At 32.6% G+C, this 25,155-nt stretch overlaps 1 protein-coding gene across 2 annotated transcripts; it reads right to left on the bottom strand.

Annotated features, from left to right (window-relative positions):
• Nucleotides 1-514: 514 nt before the first annotated feature.
• LOC130989157 (cholesterol 22-monohydroxylase CYP90B51) lies at nucleotides 515-18,524 on the bottom strand. Of its 2 annotated transcripts, none has more exons than XM_057913092.1 (8): nucleotides 18,181-18,523; nucleotides 17,784-18,108; nucleotides 17,565-17,717; nucleotides 17,244-17,480; nucleotides 16,396-16,491; nucleotides 16,229-16,307; nucleotides 15,966-16,072; nucleotides 515-945 (listed from the first exon to the last, which is right to left on the bottom strand). In XM_057913092.1, exons 1-8 carry the CDS (start codon nucleotides 18,381-18,383, stop codon nucleotides 715-717), a joined length of 1,431 nt encoding a protein of 476 aa, XP_057769075.1. In that variant the 5' UTR covers nucleotides 18,384-18,523; the 3' UTR covers nucleotides 515-714. The 2 variants fall into 2 exon arrangements, 1 of the variants encoding a protein (XP_057769075.1); XR_009090512.1 differs by having other exon boundaries at nucleotides 903-945; nucleotides 15,966-16,104; nucleotides 18,181-18,524.
• Nucleotides 18,525-25,155: the final 6,631 nt, after the last annotated feature.

The following is a 25,155-nucleotide window of genomic DNA, read 5'->3' as shown; positions in this document are numbered from 1 at the left end:
ACATTCGGCAATGTTGGGCGGTGAGGAAGCTTTCAAGCCGAAACTTCCATATGTCGTATTTTTTAATACTAAACATAGGTAGAGAAGATAATCTGTTGTGGTTAGTCTCCATCAAAAAAGAGAGAACAGATAACAGCAGATAGAACAGACAGCAGATGGAATTATGTTGTTGTCGATCGAAAGAGGGGGATGGTTGGCGTTGCGAAGGGAGAAGGGTGGCGTGGGAGGGGGACCGAACTTGCTGCTGTCGCCGGAAGGGGGGATCGGGGATGGGTTGACCTTACTGTTGTAGTCGCGCGACTCGCGCCGGAAGGGAGACGGACCTGGGCTGTCACGGATGATGGGCGGACACCGGAAGGTGATGAACGGAGATGCAGGAATTGGAAGAAGAGAAGAGATGCAGTTGAATTATGTGTTATTAAGCCTTGTTTAAAATGACTTGAATTAGTTTATTCAACTGCGATTGATCTCATACAATTGCGAATCAATTTAAAAGTATTTTAAGTTGAAAGAATAGAGAAGTCCCTCGTGCATACACTGGTATAGATAGGTGAGAGAAAGATGCGGTTCTCCGTCCAAGTAGTATACATTTAGTAGCTAGCTAAACACATGAACCAATCAATCTTTACATTTTTGTTCCTTGGCTTGGCTTGGCTCGGCTCCCCAAGAGATGAAAAAATCCAAGAAAAGATGTCACTTTTGCCAATAGAACCCTTAATTCATGTGGTGGCGCGTGACGGACACAGGGAGGCCTTTGGGAAAATCCACAAAGGGGAAGGCCAGGGCCTGATCCGAATCGGCTAAGGTGAAGCGGAAATTCAGAACCAAATGGTGGATAAATATTGCCATTTCCAGCTTTGCCAGCTCCGATCCCGCGCACAGCCGTGGTCCGCCGCCAAATGCCATCAAATTGTTGGTTTCATTCGAAACTCGCCCACCCCTACTCTGCAACGCCAATTATTTAACAAATATTATATATAATAGAGTGAAGTAATGAAATATTATTTGGCTATTTTAAAGATAAAAAAGAGTAGCTATTAAGATAAATAAAAATAAATAAATAAATTGTCATTCTTATAACTTTACTCTTATTATTATGATGAATCACAATTATGAAGCTTCTTAGTCGTGAATTGACCATATTTTGCATATAATTTCACAACCACAAATTCTTTTAGTTGTTTGTGAATTGATCTTATTCTACATAAATTTACCACCATGTATCTTCTTATTCGTGAATTGATCATATTTTGCTCATAATTAGTTCAGAACTACGACACAGCTTTTTAATTGTGAGCTAATTAACCTGAAATAAGAATAAATTAATAATTTAAATAGAAAAATGCTATTGTTTTAATTTGTATAGCTATTTTGATCGTTACAATATCACATGGATATCTTGATATATAAATTTTATAGTATTAAGTCAGAGATAATACAATTATTAAATAACGATTTTCTGTGTGAACTTACAAACTCTAGCTTTTCTGAAGGAAGTAACTATTAAATGGAGTCCCGAAACACTTAGCATAAACTCTTTCATCGTTATTAAGTGTTTTTTAAGTTGTTTTTTTAAGCCGTTTAAATCTTAGTACATTATTTTCCCTCTTACTAAAGTAAACTATAGATGTATCTCTACAAAATGTGAAACAAAATTACGATCGGGGCTTTTCTGAGTTGAAATTATAATATGCAAGGTTCATTGATTTATTTTTATAGAGAGGAAACAAAAAGCAATACAGTTCCTGCAAAACAAACAAGAGAACTTTGATTCATGAAGATATGTTCGGTATGATAAATGAAAATGGAGTCGGTCTCCTGTGAGACGCGCTATATTTACAACCCACTCGCGCTAGCCTGGTGATAATCTCCTTCAATTATTATTCGTAGCGCTCGAGTTCAATATCTAGGTGTAGTGCTTTTTCATTTGATTTTTGAAATATTATTTTTCATATCAATGGTTATTTTTTTTTACCACAATAATTACTTGATCAAATAAACGAAGAGTACAAGTTCATGTGAGTAAAATAATAATTTTCGTGAAGTAACGTTTGACAAACATTACTTTTCTTCATATTGATCATTACTTTTCATCACGACAATAATTGCTTTGAAACTGTGACCCGTGCCCAGTCTTACCCGACCCATGCTCTGCCTCGCCCCTACCCGCACCCAGACCCATTTAGACCCGCGCCCTACCTTCGATCCAACCCCGTCTCATGTATACATTTGGTCTCACAGAAGAATTTGCCATGAAAATGGAGGTATAAATGGAACGAAAGGGAAAAATGATTGACAAATCTTAAAAGTTGAATGACTAATATCATGGTAGGTGGGACGAACAACTATTCGCATATAGGTAGGAATGATGATTTCAAATAAAATAGTGATTCCTAAGACAAAACTTACTAAACAAATGATAGAATAGAATAAAAGTAGAAATCACGATTACATTCTCTCCTTCATTTCATTGTACCTCCAATCTATTCATTTGTTGGTATAATATTTCTTTTTAAAATAGTTATTTCCATTAGATTAGGTATAGTTATTCATTCCTCAGCCAATGAGAATAGTCATTATATTCCTTCCACCATTCCATTTTCTCATTATTTCATTTTATCGTACCTAACATATCTTAAATGTTTAGCCATTTTAACTTGCTACTTTGTAAAATGACCTCATAAATTGCTTATTACTCCCTCCGTCCCACGAATCTTGAGTCACTTTTCTTTTTCGGTCGTCCCACGAATCTTGAGTCATTTCTTTATATGGCAAAAAAAAATTCCCTTTATTTACATTTTCACTTTTTCACTTACTACACTTAACACACTAAATACTATTTTTTTAATTATCGTGCCAAAAAGAATTACCTCAAGATTCGTTGGACGGATGGAGTATAGTAATTTATAGCATTGAAAAGAAAATGGGTAATTATGTCTATATATTCAATTTTTCACTCAATTTTGGTTTTCTATGTGAACTAAAAAGTATGCTTCTAAATACATCAATTATTAATTATTTTAGTTTTTCACATAATTATCAATTTTCAACAAATTAATATCATTGTGGCTAGTTTGATAATATACTTATTCAATTAGGTCGTTTAATATATAAGTTGTTTAAGCCAAGTTATATTCATGTGTCCACTTCGGCATTAATTTGGCAAACTAATAATCTTATGAAAAAACTGAAAAATTAAAGTTTGTGCATTTAGAAATAGTTACTAGAGTAAATACCAGCTTTTCAGTAGAAGGAACATTTTATTTTCTGAAAGCAATGCCATTCTAGTAAAACAAAAGGAAATGAAAAAGAGTGTGTGTTGATTTATCAGTAGAATGATTAAGGTTTAAGGCCACAAATGTTGAATTTGAATTTACCACAATACAGTTTTTAAATTTACTTATTTAATTAGTATTATTTTATCAAAAGAAAATATGAAAAAGAAAAAGGAAAAAAAAAAGAGAAACTTTAAAGGAAATGGGAAGGGTTGGACCAGCAAAGGATATTGAAAGGGAAAGCAGTGGCGCACGTGCACGTGCAACCCCACAATCCACATGGGGACTTTAATCAACCCGCGCACGCACGGGCAATTATTGATAGTGGCAAATCAAACCCCTCCCATCCCATCATAATAAATGAGTGTCGTCCAATTTATTACTCCCCTCCGTCACAATAAAAGTGGCCACTTTATTTTGGACACGGAGATTAAGAAGATGATTGTTATGTTTTAATTGAGTGTGACCCACCAAAATTAGTGAGTAATTTTTTGAAAGTGGCCTACAATTGTTGACCAAATTAGTGAGTAATTTTGGCATTTGTAGAAAGTGGCCTATAATTGTTGAACAAATTAGTGAATAATTGTTGACTTAATTAAAGTAATCTTTTGCCATTTTTAGAAAGTAGCCACTTTTAATGGGACACTCAAAAAAGAAATGTGGCCACTTTTATTGGGACGGAGGGAGTAAAAACTTTTAAGTCGATTTTTTTTTGCTTATCGATATCTTAAATGTCAAACTCTCATAAGTTGCATGTGAAAAACATCCATTTTTATATAAATATATTGAAACTATTGAATTTAAGATTAAAAAAAGTTTTTGGACTTGCCACTAATCATTTAGCCAATTAGTCTCTTCACTTAAAATTAGATAATTTTAACATATTTTTGTCCCTTAACACATAATATTGAATACAACATGCTATAAGAACATTTGTCCTTTGAGATAAAACCTATTCCCTCCGTCAGCGTGTGTTGGCCAAGCGGTACTGAGTTAATGTCTAAGATCATAAGTTTTGGGTTTGAATTTTTTATAATGCGGCATTTAAATTTCTTTATTTAACATTGTTAATTTATATAAAAAAAAATCTATTCCCTCTGTCCCATTATAACTTCCCATTATAACTGAGACTTTTTCTATTTTGGGTGTCCCATCATAAGTGAGACTCTTTTCTTTTTGAATAAAAATTTTATACTTTAAATGTCTTTTCACTTTTTCACTTACGCACAAAATACACCTTTCTTAATTTATGTGTTCCAAAAAAGTCTCACTTATAATGGGACGAAGGGAGTAATAATCCACATAATTATTGGAGAGATCAATAAAATATTAATAAATGTATGTGAGCTTGAGTAAAATAGTAAGTCAATTCTAAAATGAACAGAATTATACGTTCAAATAGGTCAACAACTAAATACTGATTATTAATAATACTTTTTCCGTTCACGAAATGTTGTCATAAAGAAAGGAGGCACGGATTTTAAGAAAATTTATGTTATTTATTTAATTTGTACGCTCGCACGCATTGGGCTCGAGCCCAATTCCGAGCCTCCCATAGTGGATGCTCGAGATGATAAAACAAGCATTACCGTGTATATGAAGAAATATTATTACAAAAAGTATGATTATATATATATATATATATATATATATATATATATATATATATATATAGGGGAGGGCTATAATAAAAACACTCTTAAGTTTATAAAATATAAATGATTTTCAGCTCTTAGATCATCAAGATCTACAGTTGATTCGTAACCTTGTTGGATGAATTCGTGGTCCTGAGTTCGAATCCCAAATGTAACAAAAAATTATTTTTCACAATTCGTAACCATGTTGGATGAATTCGTAACTCTGTTGGATAAAATTCGTACATTAAAAAATGTTTATATTTATTTTTTAAGACGTGTTTTCACTGTAGCCCTCCCCTATATATAAATCTTATTGTATGCATTAAAAAATAGGATTCATCTTCCCTCATAAAAAAAGGGATTCATATGATGAAACAATGTAGTCAAATGGCCATAATGAAGATTGAAAATCAATTTTTGGCCCCTAATCTTAAAACATCAAAATATGACCATTAATTAGGTGGTATGCCTAATTTGCCATTTTTACTCGGCCACTGGGGTGATTGCGCGACCGCTGGATGATTACGCGGCCGCTGGAAGTTTATGGGCGCGCTGGCAGGGAAAAGCTAGCGCCCGCTGCGCGTATGGCACTTATGGCACTAATAGTGCCATAAGTGCCATACGCATCATTTTATTACTTGGTTTTATTTTGGATTTCCGTTGGCACTTACGGCACTATTAGTGCCACAAATGCCAAAATAACCATTTTAAACACTTCCCCGTAGGGTTTCGATGTTTCATTTAGGGTTTAGATGTTCCATTTAGGGTTTAGATTATCCATTTAGGGTTTAGATGTTCGATTTAGGGTTTAGATTATCCATTTAGGGTTTAGATGATCCGTTTATGATTTCTTGATTCTATTGTTGTTGTTTCCGTATTTGTGTTGCACGTATGACACTTATGGCACTATTAGTGCCATAAGTGCCGAAATGACCATTTTACTTGATTTTATTTTGGATTTCCGTTGGCATTATTAGTGCCAAAAGTGTCAACGGAAATCCAAAATAAAACCAAAGTAAAATCTTGGCACTTATGACACTATTAGTGCCATAAGTGTCTAACCCGACCCGGCACGCGACCCGCGTGCCTGATCCTATCCGATCCGCCTCATTAAGGGTAAAAACGTCCAAATCAATAAAAATGGCCAAATTTTATGTTTTTCAATGTGTAACCATAAATTATGTTTTTGCTTCATTTTGGCTACTTCAAAATTTTACTCTTCATATGATTGTATATATAAAAGACATTTACAAAAGAAACTAATTGTATATCTAAAAATAAGCATTATTATTCTATATATATTACAAAACACGATTGATAGATTAACTCGATATATATACACAAGAGACTTTTCCTCTATCTTATACTTCAAAATGCTTAGAGAAAATTTTGTCTACTATCCTATACATTTAAATCTATAATAAATGATACTCTCTTCGTTCATAATAAAGAGTCTCATATCATGTTGAACACGGATTTTAATAAAATTATTAAAATTATTATAACTAAAATAAAAATATAATTTATAGGGATAGTATTAATACAAAAAAAAAAGAATAAATATACATTATTAAATAAAAACTGGAATAAAAGTACAACTTATAGTTAAATATAGGAGAAAATGTGAGATGTGATAATTTATAAAGTGAAATAAGACTATTTTTTGTGGACAAAAAAAAGGGATAAGTGAAACTCTTTTTCGTGGACGGAGAGAGTAATATATATTTATTATTCTGCTAGTGAAATATATATATATATATATATATATAAATATATATATATATAGGGTTGCATTCTACAGAAGCAGAAATGTTGAACACAAAATAGAAACATTGAACATGATAGTTAAAGCTGTTGAACGTACAAAATGATTTGTTGAACTTTTGGGGGTTGGAGGATTCAATGGTTGTTCATGTTCAACACAAATCCGCGTTGAACGTTAAACGAACATACGCTGACCGTTAGATTAGATAAGATCAACAGCTGAGATTTCGTCTCCTTTCTCTATCTATATTTTCGTTTTCTATAGAACTTTGTCTTATATATATATATATATATATATATATATATATATATATAGGGGGCGGTTATTCAATAAACCACCCTTATTTTAAGAATTACGAACCAGCAAAAATGCATGAATTTTATGTATAACACGCATGAATAAACTGTATAAAGGTATGAATATCGAAAAAATAATTTTTTGCTACCTTTGGGATTCGAACTCGTGACCATGAATATATCCAACAAGGTGATGAATCAACCGTAGATCTTGATAATCTAAGGGCTGAAAATGGTTCTTAATTTATATTTTAATAAGCGTTCTTATTTTAGCCTTCTCCTATATATATATATATATATATGGTGTGGTTCTAGAGAGAACTACATTATTTGTGAGAACGTGAGAACCATCAAATCTAATGCATCCACTATAAAAATTAATGCATTCGCTGTTAAAATTAATGCACTCAAAAAAATAAAAAAAATTGCTCCATTTAGGATTCGAACCCAGGATCTGCATTCATCCAACAAGATGATACATCCACCGTAGATCTTGATAATCGAATGACTGAAAATGGTTCTCCGTTCTTTTTTATTTATGGTTCTTTCTTGAACCTCTCCCTATATATATATATATATATATATATATATATATATATATATATAGGGGGCGGTTATTCAATAAACCACCCTTATTTTAAGAATTACGAACCAGTAAAAATGCATGAATTATATGTATAACACGCATGAATAAACTGTATAAAGGCATGAATTGCGAAAAATAATTTTTTGCTACCTTTAGGATTCGAACTCAGGACCATGAATTTATCCAACAAGGTGATGAATCAACCGTAGATCTTGATGATCTAAGGGCTGAAAATGGTTCATAATTTATATTTTAAGAAGCGTTCTTATTTTAGCATTCCCCTATATATATATATATATATATATAAAGTTGTGTTATAGTGAAAATTAGATAATGATAATAATGAAAAAGCTAATATAAATCTAGGAATAAGCTGCTTGTAATGCACGAATAGTCGTATCCAGTTAATGTTGTGAAATTTTCGCTCCCTCTAGACGTCAAACTCGGATTTGTATGTCTATTCATGCATTACATGCAATTTATTTGTAGATTTATATTGGTTTGTTCGTTATTCTCATTTCACACAATTAATTCGATAAATATCAACCATATGATTTGAATATCTCACTTTTCAGATCCATTCTCATTTATCACCACATTTCTAACTGGATCCTCTATCTCTCTCTTTCTTTATATATATATATATATATATATATATATATATATATATATATATAGGGTAGGGTTAATATAAAAACCCCTCTTAAGATGAAAACTAGGAACCAATTTAAAACCATTGATTTAAATAAAATAGAGGGCTGAGATTAAACTACATATGCACAATTTCGATTGCATAGATGCACAGTTTCAATTGCATAGATGCACAATTTCGATTTGCTTGAGTATTTTGCATTGTTGGTTTTAATTGCATAAATTGCATATTTTTTAATTGCACAGTAAAATATAATAGATGCACAGTTTCTTTTGTTGACTAAATACTAACCACTAGATCTAATATTTAAAAGGTCAAGATTAGGTTCCTAGTTCTCATTTTAACAGAGGTTTTTATTAGAACCTCTTCCTATCTATCTATATATATATATATATATATATATATATATATATATATACATATGGGAAGGCTAAAATAAGAAAGCTTCTTAAAATATAAATTAGGAACCATTTTCAGCCCTTAGATCATCAAGATCTACAGTTGATTCATAACCTTGTTGGATAAATTCATGGTCCTGAGTTCGAATCCCAAAGGTAGCAAAAAATTATTTTTCGCAATTCATGCCTTTATACAGTTTATTCATGCGTATTATACATAAAATTCATGCATTTTTGCTGGTTCGTAATTATTAAAATAATGGTGGATTTATTGAATAACCGCCCCCTATATATATATATAAGTCTGTTAGTTTAGGGTTTTTCGCATTGTTAAGTGTTTTTGATGCATTTTTAATATGCATAAAGTTATATATATATATATATATATATATATATATATATTGTAAAACATAAATATGCATAATATTAAATGTAAATATGCATATTCTGACACCATGACTCTGTGCAGACGTACCTTGGGCGCAATCGATGCGAGCGCGAGGTTATATGATTAAAAAAGATATGCATATTATTAAATGTAAATATACATGTAGCTGGATACAAATATGCATACATTGATGTAACAGGTATATGAATATAAAATTTGTTGTTTCAACACCACTAGTCGGCGGGACACTGGTTATGATTTTTTTTTTTTTTTTATCGGGCAAAGTCATGTTAGAAGGCCTTTGTCAAGTGTCCCATTTTTATGGATCCACGTGTATAAAATGTGTGATCGAAATTTGAATATATATCTATATATATATATATATATAAGATCAAGCGCAAATATTTTTTCAAAATAATTCTTATTAGATATCATGTCTCTCTCTCTCTCTCTCTATATATATATATGTATGTATGGATTGGTTATTATAAAGTCACAATTTAAAATGAGAAATAGGAATTGAGAATACTACACTAACGTATTAAGTTACTACATTCATCGTGAAATTACTATATTCGAAAAAAATGAAAAAGTTAATTTTTGCTCCTTCTAAGATTCGAGCTCAGGTGTTGCATTCATTTATCAAAATGATGCATTCACCGTAGATCTACATAATCAAATGATTAAAAATGATTATGCGGTATCATTTTATTTAAAGGTTCTCATTTAAGGTCAAAAGAGGTCAATAGGAGTATTTTATATATATATATATATATATATATATATATATAGGGTGCGGTTATAGTGAGAACCACAATTATCGTGAGAACACAAGAACCAATAAAATTATTGCATCTGCTATACAAATTACTGCATCCGCTATTAAATTTAATGCATCCGAAAAAAATAATTTTTTTGCTCCCTTCAGGATTCGAACCCAGCACCTGCATCCATCCACCAAGATGATGCATCCACCGTAGATCTTGATGATCGAATGGCTTAAAATGATTCTCCGTTCTTATTTTATTAGTGGTTCTTATTTGAACCTCTCCCTATATATATATATATATATATATATATATATATTACTCTCTCTGTCATATTTAAAATATCATATAGTCATCCCACTTGAAATGGATCATTCCATCACGAGACATCCAACACAAAATAAACACTCAATATAATTCATAAATTACATAATATATTATAAAAAAAATATGTATTTTTTAATTTATATTTTCTACTTAATTTGATGAAAGTACATCAAAAAAAATTATTTTTTCTTTTTTAATTTTATTACAAATAACTCACCTTATACTTAAATCATTTACGGTGACTATTTACGTTCAAAAGAAATGAGAATTTGCAAAACGAAAAACAAAGTACTAGTATATCTTTAAGACTGAGTTATACATTGATGTAACAGGTACATCCTTTAAATGATGATGAGGGTCCAAAGAATCTGCGCAATTAATAATGAGGATTAATAATTCAAAAAAAAATTAATGGGGATTTTTGCAGTTATGTTTGGTGATTGGTTTCTTTTGAATGTTGGGGACAAGTGTCGTCTTGGTATTCAGCAATCGAGGCCGCTTGGAAAAGCGATTGACCGCCACACCCACATGGCTAAGCTGGGTCGACCCTTTGTTGTTTTGTTAGACAAATAACTTTTGAAAGATCTTAATCATAATAGATTTATTAAAATGTTTAAATTTAAACATTTATCATACTTAGGCTAACATACAAACAACCACATAAAGTTGAAAATAGAAAGGTCAATAAGCTTCATGCACTTTTGAAAATTAAATTTGTCGATTTTTATTATCTATTGTTCACAATTAATTTAATTTTTTTCTTTTGGGTAAAACGATGTCTTCAACAAAGTGGCATTCTACTTTATTTTCCATCTCACAATTTAGTTAATTCTCTCGGCATCATTTCATCCATTCCTTATATCATTCGGTATTGATTAAGAGTCTATAATTCATTTAGTATAGTTTCTTAACAACGTAACTATGGAAATTTCTATGACAACACATAAATTCGCTGCACCCCTACGGCTCTACCTATATTCCGAGTATTAATTTGTTAATTTTGTCTACTTGTTTCTATCTTAGAGATGTGTTTATTTTGCATGATTGAGTATTTTAATTTTTTTTTAAGTAGAATTTCTCCAATCACATCCTTTCAATGAAATATGAATCAAGTAAAATTAGTTTAAAAGATAGAAATAATCAAGAAACTTGGAATATCCCAAAATTTATATTCATCGAAGTAAACAAGAGATTAATCTTACTATTTTTCTCTATCAAACCTAATATTTCAAAGTAAACACCCCTGTTAGGATTGGAATTGCAATTTTTTGGTTTTAAAAGTAATATTTACTACTCGTATTCTTTTTTTACATGAGATTTCTTTCTAGTTGGAGTTTTTACACATGGAGATTTAATAAGATCATAATCTCTCATGTTCTTCTTCAATGAGTATTTGAAGTCCGGCCTATATTTATACACTTTCTTTTGGTTAAATATTCAATTTTATGAGAGTAAGTTTGAACTTAATATTCTTTGTATATTAGGAGACATTAGTGCGTGTACACTTGGTAATTTGTATCAAATACCATATCCGTTTAAGGTGATGGTATTTCCTTCAAGAGTTCAAAAGGATTGTTGTACTAAACTAGTAGGTTGATTAAGTTCAGATACAATGATAAAGTTGAATGGTACTACTCAATAAATTAAATAAGATATTAAATAATATAAACTAATTAGTAAATTTATTAATTAATCGATATCAGTAATCTTAAATATGGGGTTAAGACTAGTCTAATACAAACCCAACTTAAATAAAAAATATAAGAGTAAGACAACATTTATTCTATAGTGGAATAAATTAATGTTTATTAATTAATTTGTATCATGGGATAAGAAATTAATTAATATTAGGGCTCATGTTTATCATTTCTATTTGGTCCTAAATTAGTCCAAGCCTAGTGAATTATCAGTTCCTATAAGTGTAGGAGCTCAATTGAGTTTATTTATTATAATTTATCTTATGGAGATATATTATAGGATAAATACAGATCTATTAATTATTATTGGGTCCTTTCAAACCCTAGACAGGATAAGTTTGGCGCAGGGTCACGGTTCAAAAGATCAGAATTGGAATCTACTGCTCAATAGGTCAGCCGCACGTTTGCAAATAAGTATTCCCATGAATCCATATCTATGTGTTGTAGTTAATTAATTAGGAGCATGCCTAAGATTATATCTATTGTATGATAATTAATTTGACAACTAGAAATAATACTCGATAGTCAAAATTAATGCACACTCTATTGGAATGTATACAAATTTTTACTAGAATGATATCCATTCCATATATTATACGAAAACAAAATTTTAAGATTATTATTTATCGTCACAATTTAAAATTATGATTATTTTTAAAATTCCAGTTATTAAAGTCATTTTCAAATCACCTCTACCACATTTTCGCTGGATTGGTTATTTCTTTTTCTTTTCAAATTAGAAATATTTTCTTCTTTTCTTGTATCTTTTTATAATTTTGCTTTTTCTTTTTTAAAATCATATAATTAGGATAATAATAAATATATCAAATTAAGAAAAGCTTAAATTTGATAGACTTGAATGAGAATAACAATTATGAGCTATTTTGGTATAATAATATAGAACGATATATAAAAAGCAAAGAATTAAAAGTACAGAAAGTCAAATATATTGAATAGAATGGAGTATTATTAGTGGTGGGGTATAGTACAAAATAAAAATAATATTTTAATTTGAAACGGACAAAAAAGGAAAGTTAGAAAGTTATTTGAGGGATATAGGGAGTATGCTTTAAAAATAAAATAAAATTATACACATCAATTACTCAATAAAAATCAAAATTTGTAAACGTAAATTTTCAACTTTGTACAAAGTGTAACGATAATTATAATTATTAAACAATTTAAAATTTTTGATAATAAAAATTAACATTACACATTATTATTATAAAGTATTACACATCATAAATAATAAATAAATAAATATATTAATATATTAATATAATTGACATATACTCTCTTTTGTAAACATATTATTAGTTTTGTAATGCATAAAAACACATTCTCGTTTGTAATATAAATATGAAATAAATAGTGAAATAATATTCTTTTGGTACATGCTCGAGGATCTTTTATGATTCATTTAATAAATTTAAATTGCATATTTATTTGCTATGTCTAATGTGACATTTTTGCTATAATTGTTTTATTATAAATGATATATTTCGAATTTGATACATATTAATTTGTCTAAGTTTAATAAATTTCATTTTAAAAATAGCACTAACTCCAACTGATTCGAAGTTGTGTTTTCAAGTTTGATCTCTTATTTATATCTTAGGCAATGAAGATATTTAATTGCCTAAATCTATTTTCACGCATGGTCAATGGTATGTTGCTAGCTAAGAATACGAGATTGTAGTTGATTAAATATTTTTTTTAGTATGATAGAAATGATGGTAGTATTATCACAAAAATATTATGTATAAGGAAGTATTCTAAAAATATATAAATTTTTATTTTTATGATGAATTTATTAAAAATTGACTTACTTATAAATTATGTTTAATATTTATATTTATTTTCTGAAAATATTATTTAATTTTGATAATTATTATGGATGAGTGTACCAATCACTATTGAAGACAGAAAATATACATAGTGGTGACCGCAACAAGTGTATATATATTCATTTGTCTTCTATTGTATTTATGACAATTTATTGTGAAGTTCATAAAGCAACAACATCGTGTCCCTAAGGAAAGAATTATTGCGGAATTCTTTATTGAATTTGAATATATGATTTGATGAGGGGAAGTTCTTAAAAATAGTACTATTTTCTAATTAAGTTGAGACAAGTAAGATATTTTCACTGTGGAGTGAATGTGGCAGACTAAAAGTTATCTACAAATGTAACAGTTCTCTCTATCTTGTTACAAATTTGTGGAGACAACGGCCATATATATGTGGAGACTACTGACATTAATATTGGCGTGACGCAAATATAAACATTAATATATAGTCTTTAAACTTCACTAACTGTGAGCTACAGGTCAAAAAAAATCATGAAACATGCAGCACTTGCATGGCTCGTCTCCGGAAGTCCTCATGATCTTTTAAAATAATTTTCTTAATACTTTCCAAAATATTATTTAATCTTACTGTCACAGACTCACACAACTTGAATATTTTTCCATCACGTTTCAAAAAAGTGAAATGCTACAAATTACAATGGTGAAAATGAAAAATCAAATGATAAACAAATGAATACATCATTAAAATTAATAGCGAACTAGAGCAGTTAATGTGAGACAAAAATCTAAGTTTTAGTCAACTTTCACACGGTTATTAAAAATTTATTTACAGTAAAAATAATAAAACACTTTATCTATCTTTTCATCGGTAATTAGTTGGGGGATCAAATTTTGCCGAACTACGAAAGCAGAACCCATGACGAAATCTCAAATACGTCAAAAGTTGATGGTGTACAAAAATCATCGCTCATTAAGAGTTAAAATATTTGACGCACTAAAGGGAAGCATATGTAATTATAATTATAATTATAATTATAAACGGAGGAATAGGATGTTATAAATATTTGACGTTAGGGTAGAAAAATTATATAAATATAATTACAAAACCCATATGAGATACAGAGGAATAGACTATTATATATACACTCACATAAAACAAAAGCAATTTTGAACGGATTGGAATTTGTAAATAAGGAAAAAGTACAAAAGAATATAAATATAATCCTCCAAATCGGGCCAATAACAACCAGACCATAAGAAAACGATATAGTATATCTCTGAAATATATATGGCGAATACTCCCCCAGAGGGAGAAAAAAAAAAAAAAAAACCCTACTCTTTCGATCAAGGGAGAATACTCAATGTATAATAAAGAGAGTAATTTAAAAAAAAAGACCAATAATGTTTCTTATTTTCTTCTTGCTTTTACTCTAACCCTAGATTAATAATACTCCCCCCAGAGGAAAAGAAAAGAAAAAAAAAAACCCTACTCTTTCAATCAAGGGAGAATACCCGATGTATAACAAAGAGAGTAATTTTTTTTAAAAAGACCAAAAATATTTCTTTTTTCTTCTTGCTTTTACTCGAACCCTCAATTTAATGATTGGAGGATTTTTTTTTTTAAAATTATTTATCAACTACCGATCTGACCTTCATTATCTCAATATTACATAATCTATTATGACTTATACTCCCTCCGTCCCACTTTAAATGGCCCAAAACTATAAAATTGTCCTATAATTTTGGGCCATTTAAAGTGGAACAGAGTAAGTATTATACATATGCCACTTTAAAAGTAGTATATAAAATTATATAAATCTATATAATATTTTCAAACTTTTAATTTATAAAAACACAAAAAATTGGATATCATCGGGTTGATCCGCACTCAAAATAGTGTTATTTATAAGGTGCGGGTCAGAATACGGGTTCAGATCAGAGTGAGGGTCAGGGTCTAAGTGGGACTGTGAGAGTGCAACCTGATTGTACGGTACACTCGGTTGTACCTAAGACCACCTCTATAAAAAATCATATATTTCCCCCGTCTCACTATAAGTGACATGTATTATATTTTGGGACATCCCATTATTAGTGGCCTGTTTCCACAAACAGAAAAATTTAACTAATTTACACTTTTTCTTTAATTTTCGTGCTGAAAAGTTTTGAGCCACTTGTTGTGGGATGAAGGGAGTATTTTATAGTACTAAATAAAATATTATAAGCTATAATCACTTATACCAAATTATCTCTAACCGTATTAATAATTGATAAATGATGCTACTACTTTTTTTCTTTTTATATAAACGATACTACTACTTAATAAAAGCATAAATGTGGCAGTATATGAAGAAGAGAGAGCGACTAACCTGCCATCTCCATGGATTAAAGTGCCAAGGTTGGTCAAAAAGTGATGGATCTAAATGCACTGCTGCTATCACCGGCAACACTTTCCAACCACATGGAATGTCATAACCTTTTTATTTCCGTAAATTGAAAAAAGTTTTTCTTCTCAAAATAAGATCATATAAAAAATAAAGAAGATAAATAAATCAACGAATCAACTAAGGGAGATCAAAGATGTATGGTTTAAAATTTGATAAAAATTTAGTAAATCATATAAGAAACTCACCTTTATACCTAACATCTTTAAGGGCCTTTCTGTGAAGAAATCGGACCACGTTCCCCAACCTTAAAGTCTCGCTTATAACCTGATATTTTGCTTGCAATTTTTTTTTAATCATAGATTTATTAACATTATTGAAAAAAAAAGCCCCGCGTAAAGAAATGAATTCTTACGCATTGTGTGAAGTCCATTTTCTTGTAGTCATCCCAACTCAATTCTGCTCCCTCCTCTGTTTCTTTCTTGGCCATTGAAATATCCAAGTGTTCTTCCTGATTAAATAAAAGAGAATAAAATAAAGAATCAAATTAACGAAAAGCAAAGGGAAAGTGAATATTTTGTGGTTGATTTGGCAAATTCTTTACTCTCAGGTGTGTTCTCTTTAATGAAAAATGATCCTGAAGCAAATATTTTTGTTATTTTTATTTTTCGAGAAACTTTTTTTTCACTTTAATTTATGGTAATTCTATTAAAAATTATTGATGTAATAGTAATATTTTTTCATATTTTAGAATAGGATAAACTTTTTTACAAACTAAAGAATGTTTGATAAAAAAATTGAGACAAAAATAATCATTAAAGAAAATATCATAAATTTTAGGGGTATTGGCATGTAAATAAATACTCGATTTTTTCCCATTTTCTAATTTTATACCCCAACTTTAAAATCTACCTATAAATATCTGAAATTTATATTCTTTTTAATTTTGCACTCGATAAATTTTTACTCCCAAATTGTTGCTGACATGGCAACAGAATTGACATTCCAAAACCTACAATTATATATTCTAGATTCCATATTGACAACAAATTTATCGACTTCATTGTGCATTTCAAATTTTCCTCTTAATTTGACTGTCATGTCAGCAATGATTTAAGAGTAAAAATTTGTCGGAGGTAAAATAAAGAAAAATATAAAATTCAGATATTTATGGGCAAATTTTAAAATTAAGGTGCAAAATCAAAAAATGAAAAAAAAAGTAGTATTCCCTAAATTTGTGATATAAAAGAGAAGACTACACACCCGTAATTTCTCAACGGCGGTGGGACATCCCTGCAAGAAGTAAATGGCGAGAGCTATGGCGACCGACGTCGTTTCGTGACCAGCGAACAACAGGCTCAACACCAAGTCTAGAATCTGCTCTTTGGAGAGATTGGAATTCTTGAGCACCCATCCTAGTAAATCTTGTTCGTTTGAGCTTCTTCTCTCGATCCTCTCCTCCATTTTGGTCTCGATGAATTTGAGTATCGTGGATCGAGACTACGATACAGAAACAGAAAGTAGAATCAATATTTTTATGTATTGTCGACGATCGTGTGAATGAAATCGAAATTCCGGCGGTACCCTCAAGGCCCTCCTGTAGGCCGTTCCGGGGAAATTAAGGGGAGCGGAAACCACCCCTTTCATGAAGGTGATGTACTCCTTCTTGAGGCGCTCTGTCTCGGGCTTCCCGGGCTCGAGGCTCATGATGTGCTCCGCCATGAGGTTGAAGGTGAACTGTAGGCACAGAATGATATGATGATGAAGATGAGACGTAGGCAAAAATTAAGGCAGCTTAATTACCTTCTTGGCCTGGTCCTGGGCGCAGAGCACGGAGCCGTGGGCCCAGGAGGAGAGGACGAGGGAGGTGTGGGTCTGGACCTGGTGGAGGAGATGGGTCTTGAGCCTGGAGGTGCTGAGGAAGTTGAGGGAGATGCTTCTCATGTCCCTGTGCATATCACCCACCAACACTAGCATCGACCATTTCCCCAGGATCCCGCCGATGCTCCTTGGGTAGCTGCACTCGAACAGCTTCCCTTCGTTTTGCAAAATCAATCTGTTCAGCCCTGCGTCTGCTGACACCACCGTCGCCTCCCCGAACAAATGGGACTTGAATATCTTCCCGTACCTGAATCGGACTCGCTAACTGATTGGAATGGAGACTCAAATTTAAATACATCATGAGTTTTTGAGAGCTTACTTGGAGATGTGTTGCTCCATGTATTTGCCTATGGTGTGGGCTGGATATGGCTTCAAGTACCCAATGGTTTCTCCAACAAAAGGCCAACCCATGTTTCCTGGTGGAAGATTCTGTAGCTTTTGCTTTCTTCCATACAGACTCAACAAGATTAGGGAGAGGCATACAAGAATCAGACTGAGCAACTCCAACACAAAATCACTCATGCTCTCTGTTTTCTCTCTCTTTCTAGGATGGAGGAAGTTGACGGTGAGAAGAGGTGGTTTTACTTCTCCACAGCTACATTAAGCTTGAGGCTGTGTGGAGAGGGAAACCAGAGATGTTTTAGAGGAGATTTTTGGAATAAGGTCAGCTTTTTGTAGGGGCTTTGGGTCTTGTCTTTTGGGGCCCTCGGTGGAATTACTATAATAATAGCAAAAGAAATTACTATGTCTGGTGCAGTATCTCTTTCACCACGTGGACAAAACAATTTTGCAGTCGCATTTGATGTTCCTATAATTCTCATAACTGATCAATAACGAGACCACATTCTAATTAATCACGATACATAATTATTGGTGGGAAGTATCATATATATATATATATAATTATTTTTTATAAAAACATAAGTTTTATACCTTCAATTTATAGTATACAAGTTATACAACTAATTTAGGTTTAAAAAATTATAATATCCTTTGACTTTTTTATATTAATATTTTATTTTTATTTAAATTTTACATTTTATAACACATTTGTTATACTACAATTTCTTTCTTTTGTTATTTCTTTTCTTCTTCGCATAATTTCTCCTTTCCCCACGGGAAGACCACCTCTTCAAACCCCAACCTCAACCAAGAACTCACCACATATTCCCCACACGGAAGCCTTTTGTTGATTTCCAGCCAATTGATGGCTGATTTCGCGTACTCTTCCGTCACTCTCCCCAACCCCTCCGCTACCATTTTCACCAGCTCCTCGGAGCGGTGGCCTTTGAAGCGATAAGCAGATGTTGGCAGACAGACGACGGATGGTGGCTGGATTTTGGAGAGAGAGAGAAAGAGAGCCGATATTTTGAGAGAGAGAGAATGCTTCATTCTTGATTTTGTGGGGTAGAGAGTGGGACCAATTACCTAAGTCAACTAAAGGTTTTTTTAGTCTTTTAAGCAAAAAATGGTTATATAACTTATGTATTATAAACTATGGCTATATAACTTATAAATTTATGAAAGATGGCTATTATAACATTTCCCTCTAATTATTTTTTAGAGATGTACTTGAGTAAGGCGAGCCATTTGCATAGTATAGATGGTCGTCAAAATTATATTTTGAATAACAAAAACAGTCACGTTTAGATTAAGGGTGGGTTCTCTTTTATGGAAAATGGTGGAATACATATATTTTGTCCCCTTTTCCACTCTTTTAACATGTCCTCTTTATTGGAAAAATTTTCTCAAACTGTAGGGAAATTTTTCCCGGGTGGGCCTTTTATGAGTGAATTTTGAAAATAGCCACTTTGAAATAGTAAACTTAAAAATTGTCAACTAAAATAAAAACATAAAAAAATGGCCACACTTACCATTTTACCCTTTAAACACCACCCCTTTAAAAAATCACGCATTTCACAACCAGTGGAATTCACAACCAAATTTTTTTGGTTGTGAATTCACATTGGTTGTGAATTTACAACCAGTCGAATTCACAACCATAATTTTTTTGTTGTGAATTCACAACCAGTCGAATTCACAACCAAACTTTAATTCACAATCAGAATTTTTTGGTTGTGAATTCACAACCAATCGAATTCACAACCAGAATTTTTTGGTTGTGAATTTACAACTAATCAAATTCACAATCAGAATTTATTTTGGTTGTGAATTCAAGTAGTTGTGAATTTGAGTTTTTAAAGTTTGAATTCACAACTAAAACTAGAATTTATTTTGGTTGTGAATTCGAGTTTTAGTTATGAATTCATAAATCTGGTTGTGAATTCAAGAAGATTAAGTTGTGAATTCATCGAGCTGGTTGTGAATTCAAGAATATTAAATTGTGAATTCATATAACCAAACCTTTTTTTATCCAAAAATCGAAGGACTTTTAATTTTCTCAAGGATGATTTGGAACAACTTAAATTACAAATAATTACTTTATTCTATATAGTTGCAAATTGCAATTTACAGTACGATAATTTTTCTATATGGAGTCGTCATTTCCGTTGAATTCACATTATGCTGCTGCCGCCGCCACGGCACCGCCCTCAGCCGTCGGGAGATCTACATCGTTTGGCGCAACACCTCCCACCACCGCTGACTCCAGCCCGTCGCATAACTACTGACCGGAGGAGAAAAAGAAAGAGAGAGAGAGAGAGAGAGAGGAGAGGAGAGAGAAAGAGAAGAAAACATCGCCTGAATCTGGATGGACGACGTCGTTTTCGGCGCTGCTATGGGCAGAGACAACGAGGCCGGAGCGGCGGCGCTCCACCGGAGGAGAGAACTCGCTAGAAATCCGATGAAACCTTAATCGAAAGGCCTCGCAAACTGCCTCTTCTCCGCCGCACCCTCCATCTCCGTCACCTTCGCACCACCGCCTGTAAATCACCCCAAAACACCAAAAACAGACGATTTTCCCTAAATCCTTGCAAATCCCTAAATTATTCGAGGAGATTTGCCTTGCAAACAACAGAGAGAGGAAGGCAGAGGGAGGAAGGAGAAGAAGAAGGGAAGAGAGATAGAGCAAGAGAGAGAAAGCGTAGAGAGAGAGAGAGAACGAGTCAGCGAGAGAGAGAGAGAGTAAAAAATTATGAATTTGTGGGGATGAATTTGTGGCTAATTTTTTAATTTTTATTGTTAGGGGTAATTTTGTACTTTTACACAAAAAGTGGCCAAATTTTAAAGTTTTTATTTGACTGGCCAATTTTTAAGTTTACTATATGAAAGTGGCCAATTTCATATATTGACTCGCCTTTTTATCACCTTTTCTCTCCAATTCATGATATCATTATCACAAATTATGGTGTGATAATATTTTCCCATATTGTATATTTTTATGATCTTTCAATTTTACCATCAAAATTTATATACAATTTAACTCATCTTTCTAAATTTCTCCTTCTCTCTCTTCATTTTCTCTCTCCCCACTTTCTCTCTCTATATTTTCTCTCTCTTCATAATATTTCCATACTATATTTTTTCATTAATGAGAATATGAGATAAAAAGAGTGATGACCACTAAAATGTGATAAAAATTTTCAATCTTTCCTTCTTTTCTCATGATAAACTTACAACCAAAGAGATCTAAATAAGTAAATATTCTGAGTTTTTTTACTTGGCTAATCATAAATTTAGCTATTATTCACGGAAATATACATTTTTATGAGGCTCAACATGCTTATGTTAAATTTCATTATAATCGTATATAAACCAACTTCGTATCTTTAGTTAAATTGTCATTATATTTTGTCCGCTGCATTTTACATATCTTTGACCTCCTCAAACCTCATCCAACACCGCACTTGCAAGAAATGATTGCAGACAACACAATTTACGTTCAACAACAACTTAAAAAAGTTCAGAGCTTATTACCCTTGTCTTATGGGCCGAGTTCAGTAACACAGTTACAACAAATGGTTAAGTGAAAATTGATGGAACCAAATGAGGAGTTTAACTGCCAGGATCTCATAGGAATAATATTTGAGTGGATTTTGAAAATGACCACTTTGGAATAGTAAATTTAAAAATTAGCGACACTGACCATTTTATCTTTACATATAAAAATTTATAAATTCCTCGTGAATTCACAACTATCATGAATTTTGGTTGTGAATTCAAGCTTTAAAACTCAAATTCACAACTGAATAGCTAGTATTGGTTGTGAATTCAAGTTTTAAAATTTAAATTCACAACTAAAAGTAATGTTAGTCGTGAATTCAAGTTTTAAAACGTGAATTCACAACTATAAATAGTGTTAGTCGTGAATTCGCGTGAATTCACAACTAGAAATATTGTTAGTCGTGAATTCACGTGTTTTAAATGAATTCACAACTTGTTGGGGAGTGACTACACAAATAAGCTAATGATGGAGGGGTGTATCTCAGATATTTATAACTTCAGGGACTAATATGCAAAATATGTTTATGCATAATAGAGTTAGTTATAACGAATCTTTATATTTTTTCCCAGCTGGTTTTCTGCTCATCTTGGTCGTAGATCTGTGGATGGCTGAGATAATGGTTTAGCCAGATTATTAGTTGTTAGTGTAGCTGCTTGTATAGACAATTCAGTGAGATTAGATTCTCAGGGAAAAACATTGAATTGAGAGAGTTTAGAGGATCACAATAGTACTCGCAGTCTAGAGCAACTATTGCATTCTCAGTCTTGTAATCTGTAATTTATTCTTCATTTTGATAGTGAAATTCTCGAGCCCTTTCCCGTGGATGTAGGCCTTACAGTTGAATCACGTAAATCACGTTGTGTCATTCATTTACTTTTCATTTCTAGTTTTGTTTAACTCGAATCAACCTGCCTGACTCAACCTAGAACACCTCTAGTTTGACTTGCAATAGGACAAGAACATCCTAGTGATGGTAAGTTGACCCAGTGTCATCTCTCAAGGAAAGTCTTAAAGGGCTTCTAATTGTATCGCAGGAAAAACAGTAAAGAAAGCAGTAAAGAGTTTGATTATTAAACTAAAACTTGGAATTAAAAACTTAATTAAAAACCGAACTTAAAATTAACTAGGCGAATTGAACTATTAAACCCTAGGCAAGATTTTAAAGAACTTAAATTAAACCTACTTATGAAATTAAATACTTGTAAATTTAAAGACTTCTAATCTAGGCGTAAATTAAAATGCATAATTTAAATTGCATAATGGAAAAGAAAGCATAAACATAAACGAAAAGCATAAACATGATTAAACGAAAGTAAATTGAATTAAAATACGAAATACCGTAAATGTCTTGAACGTGTAATTGTGTCACTCAATCACAATCCAAGAAACTAAACTAAGAACTAAATTGAAATCTAACTTAAAGCAATAAAAACTCGATCTAAGAAAAACTATGAAAGCAAGTAAATTCCTAAGCTTCGGATGCCAACAAATCGCAAGGTGGCGTCTAAAACTAGGGCAAGGGATTGATTATTACAATGAAAAGTATGGCCCTATTTATAGACTTCAAATTCTTATGGATCACCATGGAAGTTGCCATGCAAAGAAGAATTCTAAAGGCAATAGAATCGTGCAAAATAAGGCAACTTCCAGCTGCAATGCGCGCTCTGGGAACACTCCTACTCCGGCCGAATTCGGGGCTCTCGCCAGCGGAATGGCTTCCGCTCTGGCATTCACCAGAGGAACGGTGAGTTCTCTGCTATCGAGCGCTGGACTTAACTTCTCTGATGCTGGCGCTTCTCGGCAGAGGAATAGGTGGTTCTTCTGCTCTGGCTTCTCGATTCCTCTGACTTTTGACTTCTCTGACTAGTGACTTCTCTGACTAGTGACTTCTCTGACTAGTGACTCCTCTGGCTGGTGACTCCTCTGGATGGTGACTCCTCTGGCTGGTGACTCATCTGGCATTTCTTTTCATCTGGCCTGACTTCCGCGCGGCGCTTTAGCTCTGGCGCGGTCTTCTCGGTTCTGGCACGGGGCTTTGCCTCTCTTCCATGCTAGAGTGTGCACAAACACACGATTCTTAGCCCAAATTCTCCAAGATTTGCACTCTTCATCTCGAAAACCTAAATCTTCTGCAAAGCATAAAATAGACCGTAAAACGCACCAATTTCCAGAAGATTTAACTTAAACTAAGCACATGCAAACCCCTAAAATTAGAACAATTAGGCATAAATCAACCCCCCCACACTTAGCCTTTTGCTTGTCCTCAAGCAAAATCCATATGAATCCTAGGAAGAGATTGATTTCAACAATGCTAATTTCCATCTAAACATTCACAAAGTCAATTCAAAATTTTACAATCAACACACATCTCTCGATCATGCAAGTAACTCAAAGTTTGAGAAGCAACAAAAGAGTAATGCAAGTAATTCGATCAGACCCAATTCTCCGCTAGAAGTGAATTCCCTAATGTGATCGCCTTTATAATCAATATCACCATTTTTCCACACTTTTTGTGCTTAAGATTTTCGACAGTTGGGCCATAATTCATGAAATAAAACCATTTGGATGTAATCCAAAGTCTTTTCACGTGGTTTCCCATGCTCATAGTTAGACTAGAGGAGCAGAGACTCAGAGCTGTCACGTTTCAGAATAGGCCAGATGTTTCAGAGCTGGCAATTTTAGAGCTGATTTTCAGCATTTTTTTTTCACAGATAAGATACGATCGTAGGCAATCACACTGACAACACTCCTTCTAGCATCTACCGGACAAATCACGTTTTACTAACTTACAATCATGTTGCAACAAAACTCAAATTCTTTGCATAAACAAGAAACATATATCAAGAATAAAACAAGAATAACCATCATTCATTCACAAACCCGAAATTCGCATCGAAAACCATGTACTCTTCCACAAATTCATAAGAACTCGCAAGATTCGAGACTAAAAACTAAGCATAGAAAGATTAATCTCGCCCAATTTGAAAGCATAAGCACAATAAGACACCCCCCACACTTAAAGCATGCCATGCCCTCAGGGCATAAAAGAAATAAGAAGAGTTGAGAAAAACGTCCCTGATTATCGGCATGGAGAAATCGAAGCATCGTGCGGTGTGGTGAAGAGGGGAATTCGCTGTCTGTGGCAGACTGAAGAGTGGCTACGCTGAATCCGGTCAGCGCTGGCGGAGCAGCGCGGAGGAGTGCAGCGCGGAGAAGTATAGCGCTGGCAGAGTAGCAGCGGTGGTGGCAGCAGCACTGGCGGCATATTGAGAATTGCAGCGCTGAAAACAAGACATGCACACCAAGCATCATAGTATCCGCAAAGCAACCAAAAGCTTAGGAAAACACAAAAACAAAAACGGAAAACAAAGAACAAGAAAAACGAAAACA

The sequence above is a fragment of the Salvia miltiorrhiza genome, chromosome 6 (assembly GCF_028751815.1).
Source record: "Salvia miltiorrhiza cultivar Shanhuang (shh) chromosome 6, IMPLAD_Smil_shh, whole genome shotgun sequence".
Lineage (NCBI taxonomy): Eukaryota > Viridiplantae > Streptophyta > Magnoliopsida > Lamiales > Lamiaceae > Salvia > Salvia miltiorrhiza.
This window is presented reverse-complemented; position numbering and strand designations above follow the sequence as displayed.

Coding starts and splice junctions, on each gene's coding strand:
- LOC130989157 (XM_057913092.1), bottom strand. CDS start 18,383: ATGAGTGATTTTGTGTTGGAGTTGCTCAGTCTGATTCTTGTATGCCTC. Junction 17,718..17,783: donor CCCAGGACCAGGCCAAGAAG/GTAATTAAGCTG, acceptor CTGTGCCTACAG/TTCACCTTCAACCTCATGGC. Junction 16,492..17,243: donor CCGCCGTTGAGAAATTACGG/GTGTGTAGTCTT, acceptor TTATTTAATCAG/GAAGAACACTTGGATATTTC.